General features: G+C 43.3%; 1 protein-coding gene across 1 annotated transcript; it reads left to right on the top strand.

Moving 5' to 3' along the window:
• Positions 1-220: 220 nt before the first annotated feature.
• RPL18 (ribosomal protein L18) lies at positions 221-9,279 on the top strand. Its single transcript, XM_033084004.2, has 7 exons — positions 221-304; positions 493-579; positions 1,194-1,301; positions 1,571-1,669; positions 3,434-3,557; positions 6,543-6,612; positions 9,151-9,279. The coding sequence occupies exons 1-7, from the start codon at positions 302-304 to the stop codon at positions 9,224-9,226; spliced, it is 567 nt and encodes a 188-aa protein (XP_032939895.1). The 5' UTR covers positions 221-301; the 3' UTR covers positions 9,227-9,279.
• Positions 9,280-11,418: the final 2,139 nt, after the last annotated feature.

Here is an 11,418-nt window from a genome sequence, read left to right as displayed (position 1 = left end):
CACTCACTTCCGGCACACACCGGAAACACCTCGCGTACTCACTTCCGTCACTCACCGGAAACACATCACTTTACTCACTTCCGGCATTTACCGGAAACACCTCGCGTACTCACTTCCGTCACACACCGGAAACACCTCGCGTACTCACTTCCGTCACACACCGGAAACACCTCGCGTACTCACTTCCGTCACACACCGGAAACACCTTGCCGTACTCACTTCCGGCGCACACCGGAAACACCTTCTCTCTCCCATAACCCCCCGCGCGGCCGCACTTCCGCCTCTCTCCCGCGCCGCCACCATGGTGGGTGCAGGCCGGGGATCCCGGATCCGCCGCCATCCGCGGCCGGGGGCGCTCGGGGCCGGCTCGGGGCGGCGCGGGGAGGCTCGGGAGGGCGCGGGGGGCGCGCGGGGGGGCGGCCTTGGCGGTACCGGGGCGGTACCGGGGCACCGATGCGGCCCCGGCGCTGACCGGGCCCGGTGTCGCCTCAGGGCATCGACATCCGCCACGACAAGGACCGCAAGGTGCGGCGCAAGGAGCCCAAGAGCCAGGACATTTACCTCAGGCTGCTGGTCAAGGTGAGCCTGGCCCGGTTCGGGCCCGGTTCGGCCCGGGATTGGCGCTGGGATCGGCCCCGGTTCGGTCCCGGTTCCCCTCCCTCTTTCCCGGTTTTTCCCCATTTCTCTGCTCCATCTCTGAGCTTTCCTTTTTTTTTCCCCCCCTTTTCCCGGTTTTGCAGCCCTACTTGTTCGTCTCCGCGGTTTTCCCCTTTTTTTCCCGGTTATTCCCGTTTTTTTCCCCGGTTTTTCCCTTTATTTTCCCCATTTTTCCCGCATCTTTTCCATTTTCCCCATTTTTTCCGCTTTCCCGTCTCTTCCCGTTCCGTTCCCTTCCTCAGCTCTGACTTTTCCCCATTTTTTTCTCCCGATTTTCCCAATTTCCCGGTTTTTTACCCCGTTTTTTATCCCAATTTCCCGGTTTTTTAACCCGTTTTTTATCCCGATTTCCCGATTTTTATCCCGTTTTTTATCCCAATTTCCCGGTTTTTTATCCCGGTTTTTTATCCCAATTTCCCGGTTTTTTACCCCGTTTTTTATCCCGATTTCCCGGTTTTTTACCCCATTTTTTATCCCAATTTCCCGGTTTTTTATCCCGTTTTTATCCCAATTTCCCGGTTTTTATCCCGTTCCAGCTGTACCGGTTCCTGGCCCGCCGCACCAACGCTCCTTTCAACCGCGTGGTTCTCAAACGTCTCTTCATGAGCCGCTCCAACCGCCCTCCCCTGGCTCTGTCCAGGCTGGTGAGACCCCAAAAATCCCCTGAATTCACCCCAAAAATATCCTGAAAATATTCTGAAATTATTCTGAAATTGTCTCAAAAACAGCCCCAAAAATATTCTGGAATTCACCCAAAATCATCTCAAAAATATCCCGAAATTATCCTGAAAATATCCCCAAAAATACTTTAAAAATCAGCCCAAATGTCCCCCGAATTCACCCCAAAAATGTCCTGAAAATGTCCCAAAAACAATTTTTGGATACTTTAAGATTTATTTTATATTTTTTTTAGATCAGGATGATGAAGAAGCCGGGCAGGGCCGACAGAACGGCCGTGGTTGTCGGCACCGTCACCGACGACGTTCGCATCCAGGACGTGCCCAAGCTCAAGGTCTGGGGACAATTTGGGGACAATCTGGGGACAATTTGGGCAAATTTGGGGATTAAGGGAATTTTTTGGGAATTTTTGGGTTTTTTTTGGGTTTTTTTGGGGGAGTTTTGGGGGTTTTAATGTGAATTTTGGGAGGATTTTATTGGGGTTTTTTGGGGTTTTTTTTAGAATTTTGGGGGACTTTATTGGGAATTTTTGGGGATTTTTATTGGGAATTTTGAAAAGTTTTAATGTGAATTTTGGGAGGATTTTATTGGGGGTTTTGGGGTTTTTTTAATGGGAATTTTGGGGATTTTTATTTGGAATTTTTGGGGTTTTTATTGGGAATTTTTTGGGATTTTTAGTTGGAATTTTTGGGGTTTTTAATTGGGAATTTTTGGGATTTTTTTAATGGGAATTTTGGGGTTTTTATTGGGAATTTTTGGAGATTTTAATGGGATTTTTTGGGATTTTTAGTGGGAATTTTTTGAGGTTTTTATTGGGAATTTTGGGGGGTTTTTATTTGGAATTTTGGATATTTTTATTGGGAATTTTGGGGGATTTTTTAGTGGGAACTTTGAGGGTTTTTAGTGGGAATTTTTGGATTTTTATTTGAAATTTTTTGAGGTTTTTATTGGGAATTTTTGGGTTTTTATTGGGAATTTTTGGGTTATTTAATGGGAATTTTGGATATTTTAATTGGAATTTTTGGGGGGTTTTAGTGGGAATTTTTGGGTTTTTATTGGGAATTTTTTTGGTTTTTATTGGGAATTTTTGGGGATTTTTAGCTGGAATTTTTGGGGGTTTTTATTGGGAATTTGGGGGTTTTTATTTGAAATTTTTGGGGGTTTTTATTGGGAGTTTTGGGGTTTTTATTGGGAATTTGGGGGTTTTTATTTGAAATTTTTGGGGGGTTTTATTGGGATTTTTTGGGGGTTTTTATTGGGAGTTTTGGGGGGTTTTAATAGGAATTTTGAGGGGTTTTTATTTGGAATTTTTGGGGATTTTTAGTGGGAATTTTGAGTGTTTTTAATGGGAATTTTTGGGGTTTTTTACTGAGAATTTTGGGGGTTTTTAATGGGAATTTTTAGAGATTTTTACTGGGAATTTTTTTTTATTTTTAGTGGGAATTTTAGGCGTTGCTATTTGGAATTTTTGGGGGTTTTTAGTGGGAATTTTTGGGTTAATTTTTGATGTTTTTTGGATCCCAGGTCTGTGCCCTCAGGGTGATTTTTGGGTGATTTTTTAGGTTAATTTTGGGTTAATTTTGTGTTTTCAGGTCTGTGCTCTCAGAGTGGGTTTAGGATGATTTTATGGATATTTTTGGGATTTTTTTGGGGTTAATTTTGGGTTTATTTTGATTTTTTTTATTTTTCCCAGGTCTGTGCTCTCAGAGTGATTTTTGAGATATTTTATGGATATTTTTGGGATGATTTTGAGATGATTTTTTGGATTAATTTTGGGTTTATTTTGATTTTTTTTAAATTTTTCTCAGGTCTGTGCTCTCAGGGTGATTTTTGGGATATTTTATGGATATTTTTGGGATGATTTTTAGGTTGATTTTGGGTTTATTTTCATGTTTTTTTATTTTTCCCAGGTCTGTGCCCTCAGGGTGATTTTTGGGTGATTTTAGGATGTTTTTTGAGGTGTTTTTTGGGTTTATTTTGATTTTTTTTATTTTCCCAGGTGTGTGCTCTCAGGGTGGGTTTAGGATGTTTTTTAAGGTGGTTTTTGGGTTAATTTTTGGTGTTTTTTGGGTTTATTTTGATGTTTTTTGTGTCCCAGGTCTGTGCTCTCCGCGTCACCCGCGGCGCCCGAACCCGAATCCTGCGCGCCGGGGGCTCCATCCTGACCTTCGACCAGCTGGCCATGGCCACCCCCAAGGGCAAGGGCACCGTGCTGCTGTCAGGTGAGATCCCAAAATATCCAAAATAACTGAAAAACAGCAAAAATCCCCCCAAAAAAATCAAAAATCCCAGCGAAAATCCCATTAAAATAACCCAAAATACACCGAAATGACACAAAAATAACCCCAAAAAAATCCCAAATCCATCCATGGCCACCCCAAAGGGCAAGGGCACCGTGCTGCTCTCAGGTGAGATCCTAAAATATCCAAATTAATCAAAAAACAGCAAAAATCCCTGAAAAAAAACTGAAATTCCTGTGAAAATCCCATTAAAATAACCCAAAATAACCTAAAAAAAAATCCCAAAAAAATCCCAAATCCATCCATGGCCACCCCAAAGGGCAAGGGCACCGTGCTCCTGTCAGGTGAGATCCTAAAAAATACAAATTAATCAAAAAACAGCAAAAATCCCCCAAAAAAACCTGAAATCCCAGTGAAAATCCCATTAAAATAACCCTAATAACAACGAAATAATTCCAAAAAAATCCTAAAATAATCCCAAATCCATCCATGGCCACCCCAAAGGGCAAGGGCACCGTGCTGCTCTCAGGTCAGATCCTAAAATATCCAAATTAATCAAAAATCAGCAAAAATCCCCCAAAAAAATCAAAAATTCCTACGAAAATCCCATTAAAATAACTCAAAATACACCAAAATAACCTAAAAAAAATCCCAAATCCATCCATGGCCACCCCAAAGGGCGAAGGGCTCCGTGCTGCTCTCAGGTCAGATCCTAAAAAATCCAAATTAATCCAAAAACAGCAAAAATCCCCAAAAAAAACCACCAAAAAACCTGAAATCTGCACAAAAATCCCATTAAAATAACCCAAAAAAATTCCAAAAAAATCCCCAAAAATCCGAAATCTCCCCAAATTTCCCAGCAGTGACCCCAGAACGCCTCAGGTGGGGCTGAGACCCCTCCCAGGACCCCCCAAAATCCCCCCAGGACCCCCCAAATCCCCCCCAAAATTCCCATTTCTCACCCCCAGGACCCCCAAAATCCCCCAAATCCCCCCAAAATTCCCGTTTTTGTCCCCCAAATTCCCATTTTTTCCCCCAAAATGCCCCTCAGGACCCCCCAAAATTCCCATTTTTGCCCCCCAGACCCTCTCAGGACCCCCCAAATCCCTCTCAGACCCCACCAGGAGCCCCCAGACCCCTCCCAGCCTCCCCAAGTTCCCATTTTTCCCCCCCCAAATCCCCCAAAGAGCCCCAAATTCCTCTTCAGGACCCCCCAGACCTCCCCAAATCTCCCCTAAATTCCTCTCAGACCCTCCCAGGACCCCCAAATTCTCATTTTTCCCCCCAAAGAGCCCCAAAATGCCCCTCAGGACCCCCCAAATTTCCGTTTTTTTCCCCCAAAAATCCTCCCAGGACCCCCCAGGATCCCCAAATTTCCATTTTTTCCGCCAAAAATCCCCCAAGGAGCCCCAAAATTCCCCCCAGGACCCCCCAAATCACTCTCAGGACCCCCCCAAATCTCCCCCAAATCCCTCTCAGACTTTCCCAGGAGCCCCCAGACCCCCCAAATTCCCATTTTTGCCCCCCAAATCCCCCCCTCAGGACCCCCCAGGACCCCCAAAATCCCTCCTTGACCCCCCCCAAAATCCCCTGAGACCCCTCCTGGACCCCCAAAATTCCCATTTTTCCCCCAAAATCCCCCCAGGACCCCCAAAATCTCTCCCAAATCCCTCTCAGACCCCCCCAGGACCCCCCAGACCTCCCCCAAATTCCCCCAGACCCCTCCCAGCCCCCCCAAATTCCCATTTTTTCCCCCAAAATGCCCCTCGGGACCCCCCAAAATTCCCATTTTTCCACCCCAGACCCTCTCAGGACCCCCCAAATCCCCCCAGACCCCTCCCAGGACCCCCAAATTCCCCAAAATGCCCCCCAGGACCCCCCAAAATTCCCGTTTTTGTCCCCTCAAATCCCTCTTAGACACCCAAAATTCCCATTTTTCCCCCAAAATCCTCCCAAGACCCCCCGAAATCTCCCCCAAATCCCCCCAGACCCCTCCCAGCCTCCCCAAATTCTCATTTTTGCCCCCCAAAATCCTCCAAAGAGCCCCAAAATGCCTCTCAGGACCCCCAGAATTCCCATTTTTACCCCCGAGATCCCTCTCAGGACCCCCAAGACCCCCCCAAATTCCCCCTAGGACCCCAAAATTTCCATCTTGTCCCCTCAAATCCCCCAAAGAGCCCCAAAATTCCCTTCATGACCCCCCCAGATGCCCCCAAATCCCCTTTTTCCTCTCCCCAAACCCCCCCAGGACCCCTCAAATCCCTCTTGGACCCCCCAGAATTCCCATTTTTGCCCCCCAGGACCCCCCAAACCCCCCAAAATCTCCCCCAGGACCCCCAAAATCCCCCCCAAATTCCCATTTTTTCCCCCAAAATCCCTCTCAGGACCCCCCAAAATTCCCATTTTTCCACCCCAGACCCTCTCAGGACTCCCCAAATGCCTCTCAGACCCCCCCTGGAGCCCCCAAATTCCCCTCAGGACCCTCAAAATCACTCCTAGACCCCCCAAAATTCCCATTTTTACCCCCCAAATCCCCCTCAGGACCCCCCAGACCCCCCAAAATCTCCCCCAATTCCCCCCCAACTCCACCCAGGACCCCCAAAATTCCCATTTTCCCCCCAAATCCTCCCAGGACCCCCCCAAAATCTCCCCCAAATCCCCCCAGACCCCTCCCAGCCTCCCCAAATTCCCATTTTTACCTCCCCAAATCCCCCAAGGAGCCCCAAAATGCCCCTCAGGACCCCCCAAAATTCCCATTTTTCCACCCCAGACCCTCTCAGGACCCCCCAAATCCCCCCCAGACCCCCCCTGGACCACCCAAATTCCCCTCAGGACCCTCAAAATCACTCCTAGACCCCCCCAAAATTCCCATTTTTCCCCCAAAATCCCCCTCAGGACCCCCCAAATCCCTCCTAGGACCCCCCAATTCCCTTCAGGACCCCTCCCCAAATTCCCAATTCCCCCCAGGTCCCCGCAAGGCGCGCGAGGTCTATCGGCATTTCGGGAAAGCGCCGGGGACGCCGCACAGCCACACCAAGTGAGATCTGGGGGGGGGTTAAAAATCTGGGGGGATTTTGGAAATTTGGGGGGTCCTAGAAGGGATTTAAGGGGGTCTGGGATGAGATTTTGGGAGAATTTTGGAAATCTGAGGGGGTCCTGAGGGGATTTTGGGGGGTCCTGAGAGGTCTGAGGGGGATTTTGGGGGGTCTGGGATGAGATTTTTGGGGTAATTTGGGGGGTCTTGAGGGGTCTGAGGGGGATTTTGGAAATTTGAGGGGTCCTAGAGGAGATTTTTGGGGGAATTTTAGAAATTTGGGGGGTCCTAGAAGGGATTTAAGGTGTCTGGGATGAGATTTTGGGAGAATTTTGGAAATCTGGGGGGATTTGGGGGAGTTTTAAAAAATCTGGGGGGATTTTGGGGGTCCTAGGAGGGGTTTGGGGGGTCCTGAGGGGATTTTAAAAAATCTGGGGGGGGATTTGGGGGGTCCTAGAAGGGTTTTGGGGGGTCTAAGATGAGATTTTGGGGGAATTTTGGAAATCTGGGGGGGATTTTGGGGGGTTCTGAGGGGTCTGGAGGCAATTTTGGGGGGTCTGGGATGAGATTTTTGGGGAATTTTGGAAATCTGAGGGGATTTGGGGGATTTTAAAAAATCTGAGGGGGATTTTGGAAATTTGGGGGGTCCTAGAAGAGATTTTTGGGGGTGTTTTAAAAGTTTGGGGGGTCCTAGAAGGGATTTTGGGAGAATTTTGGAAATCTGAGGAGGATTTGGGGGGTCCTAGATGGGGTTTGGGGGGGAATTTGGGGGAATTTTGGAAATCTGGGGGGGATTTGGGGGAATTTTAAAAATTTGGGGGGTATTTTGGGGGGTCCTGGGCGGATTTTGAGGGGATTTTGGAAATCTGAGGGGGTCTGTGGGGGATTTTTGGGGGTCCTGAGAGGTCTGGGATGAAATTTTGGGGGGATTCTGGAAATCTGGGGGGATTTTGGGGGGTCGTGAGGGGTCTGAGGGGGATTTTAAAAAATTTAGAGGGTCCTAGAAGAGATTTTTGGGGGTATTTTGAAAATTTGGGGGGTCCTAGAAGGGGTTTGGGGGGTCCTGAGGGGATTATAAAAAATCTGGGGGGGATTTGGGGGGTCCTAGAAGGGATTTAGGGGGTCTGGGATGAGATTTTGGGGGGGATTTTAAAACTTGGGGGTCCTAGAAGGGATTTGGGGGGTCCTGAGGGGTCCGGTGGGGATTTTAAAAAATCTGGGGGAAATTTTGAGGGGTCCTGAGGGGATTTTGGGGGGTCCTAGAAGGGATTTGGGGGGTCTAAGATGAGATTTTGGGGGAATTTTGGAAATCTGGGGGGATTTCGGGGGTCCTGAGGGGTCTGGGGGGATTTTGTGAGGGTCTGGGATGAGATTTTGGAGGGGATTTTGAAAATTTGGGGGGGTCCTGAAGGGTCTGGGGGGGATTTTAAAAAATCTGAGGGGATTTTTGAGGGATCCTGAGGGGATTTTGGGGGGTCCTAGAAGGGATTTGGGGGGTCCTGAGGGGGATTTTGGGGGAATTTTGGAAATCTGGGGGGATTTTGGGGGATCCTGAGGGGTCTGAGGGGGATTTTGGGGGGTCTGGGATGAGATTTTGGGGGGATGTTAAAAATTTGGGGGGATTTTGGGGGTCCTAGGAGGGGTTTGGGGGGGTCTGGGATGGGATTTTGGGGGAATTTTGGAAATTTGGGGGGGATTTTGGGGGTCCTGAGGGGATTTTGGGCAATATTTCCGATTTTTGGGGAAATATTTCAGATTTTTGGGATGTGATTTCTGGGATGTTTTAAGTGTTAAAATGTGAATTTAAAATGTTCAGGATTTTTTGAAGTGTCTGTTCAATATTTAAATATTTTGAATACTTAACATTTTGAATATTTTGAATACTTTGGAATATTTGAACGTTTTGAACTTTGAATTTCCAACATTTAAATTTTGAATATTTTAATTTTTAAGTTTCTGAATGTTGAATATTTAAATATTTGGAATATCTGAATATTTTGAAGTTTCAATTTTCAACATTTCAATTTCCTGAACATCAGTATTTTAAATATTTTAAATTTCTAAGTGTTAATTCAATATTTAAACATCTTGAATATTTGAACATTTTGAACTTGGAATTTTCAACATCTGAATATTTGGAACGTCTGAATTTTAAATATTTTAAATTTTGAAGTGTCTGTTGAATGTTTGAACATTTTGAATGTTTGAATATTTAAATATTTTGAATATTTGAACATTTTGAACTTTGAATTTTCAACATCTGAATATTTTGAAGGTCTGAATTTTAAATATTTTAAGTTTTTAAGTGTCTGTTGAATGTTTGAATATTTGAAATATTTGAATATTTTGGATATTTGAACATTTTGAACTTTGAATTTTCAACATTTAAATTTTTTGAACGTTTGAATTTTGAATGTTCGAGTTTTTTAAATGCATGAAATTTTAATGTTTATTTTTTTTATTTATCTGAATGTTGAATATTTTGTTTTATTTTATTTTGTTTTATTTTTATTTATTTTTTATTTATTTTCTCTCCCCCAGGCCCTACGTTCGCTCCAAGGGCCCCAAATTCGAGCGCGCCCGAGGCCGCCGGGCCAGCAGGGGCTACAAGAACTGAGACCCCTCCCCAAAATAAAAATAAAAATACAATTAAACAGAATTTACAAAATTCACATCTCAGTCTGTGTCTGTTTAACCTCAAAAAAATCCCTAAAAAATAAAATAAACCATTTAAAAAATTCAAAATAAATCCCCAAATCGGCCGGGCCAGCAGGGGCTACAAGAACTGAGACCCCTCCCCAAATTAAAAATAAAAATAAATTTACAGAATTTGCAGAATTTATATCTTGAGTCTGTGTTTGTGTACCCCAAAAATCCCCAAAAAAACCCCCAAAAATCCTCAAAAAAATCAAAAATCAAAATAATCCACCGGGCCAGCAGGGGCTACAAGAACTGAGACCCCTCCTCAAATTAAAAATGGAAATAAAAATAAATTTACAGAATTTATATCTGAGTCTGTGTCTGTGAAACCCAAAAAAATCCCCAAAAAAATAAAATAAACCATTTAAAAAATTCAAAATAAATCCCCAAATCGGCCGGGCCAGCAGGGGCTACAAGAACTGAGACCCCTCCCCAAATTAGAAATGGAAATAAAAATAAAATTAAACCATTTACAAAATTTATAGCTGAGTCTGTGTCTGTTCACCCCAAAAAAATCCCCAAAAAAACCCCAAAAATAAAATAAAATAAAATTAAAATTTAAAATAATCCCCTATCGGCCGGGCCAGCAGGGGCTACAAGAACTGAGACCCCTCCCCAAATTAAAAATGGAAATAAAAATAAATTTACAGAATTTACAAAATTTATATCTGAGTCTGTGTCTGTGAAACCCAAAAAAATCCCTAAAAATAAAAAAAAACCCCAAAAATAAAATAAAATTAAAATTTAAAATAATCCCAAACCCGCCGGGCCAGCAGGGGCTACAAGAACTGAGACCCCTCCCCAAATTAAAAATGGAAATAAAAATAAATTTACAGAATTTATATCTGAGTCTGTGTCTCTTTAACCCCAAAAAAATCCCCAAAAAAATAAAATAAACCATTTTAAAAATTCAAAATAAATCCCCAAATCGGCCGGTCCAGCAGGGGCTACAAGAACTGAGACCCCTCCTCGAATTAAAAATGAAAATAAAAATAAATTTACAGAATTTATATCTCAGTGTGTGTCTGTGAACCCCAAAAACTCAAAAAAAATCCCCAAAAAAACCCCAAAAATAAAATAAAATAAAATTAAAATTTAAAATAATCCCCAATCGACCGGGCCAGCAGGGGCTACAAGAACTGAGACCCCTCCCCAAATTAAAAATGGAAATAAAAATAAAAATTGGGTTAAAAAAAATTCACATCTCAGTTTGTGTCTGTTCAACCCCCCAAAAAATCCCATTTTTCCCCTCAAACCCCACTTTTTTCCCCTAAAAAATTCACATTTTTTCTCTCTAAAAATCCCATTTTTCCCTTTTAAGAAATCCCATTTTTCCCTAAAAAAAATTCCCTTTTTTTCCCCTCAAACCCCACTTTTTTTCCCTAAAAAAATTCCCATTATTTCTCTCTAAAATCCCCATTTTTTTCCTCTAAAAATCACATTTTTCCCTTAAAAAAATCCCATTTTCCCCCCTCTAAAAATCCCATTTTTTCTCTCTAAAAATCTCTTTTTTTTCTCTCTAAAAATCCGTTTTTCTCCTAAAAAAAATCTAATTTTTCCCCTCTAAAAATCCCATTTTTACCTTAAAAAAAATCCGATTTTTTCTCTGTAAAATCCCATTTTTTTCTCTCTAAAAATCCCATTTTTCCCTAAAAAAAAATCCCATTTTTTCCTCTCAAACCCCACTTTATTCCCCTAAAAAAATTCACATTTTTTCCCCCCCAAAAATCCCATTTTTCCCCAAAAAAATTCCCTTTTTTTCCACTCTAAAAATCCCATTTTTCCCTAAAACAATTCCCATTTTTTCTCTGTAAAATCCCATTTTTTTCTCTCTAAAAATCCCATTTTTCCCCCCAAAAATCCCATTTTCCCTAAAAAAAATCCCATTTTTCCCCTCTAAAAATCCCATTTTTACCTTAAAAAAATCCCATTTTTTCTCTCTAAAATCCACATTTTTTCCCTCTAAAAATCACATTTTTCCCCTAAAAAAAAGCTAATTTTTCCCCTCTAAAAATCCCATTTTTTCTCTCTAAAAATCTCTTTTTTTTTCTCTCTAAAAATCCGTTTTTCTCCTAAAAAAAAATCTAATTTTTCCTCTCTAAAATCACA

Source organism: Catharus ustulatus, chromosome 35 (assembly GCF_009819885.2).
Source record: "Catharus ustulatus isolate bCatUst1 chromosome 35, bCatUst1.pri.v2, whole genome shotgun sequence".
Taxonomy (NCBI): Eukaryota; Metazoa; Chordata; class Aves; order Passeriformes; family Turdidae; genus Catharus; species Catharus ustulatus.
Note: the sequence above shows the minus strand (reverse complement) of the source record. Positions and strands in the feature narration are given on the sequence as shown.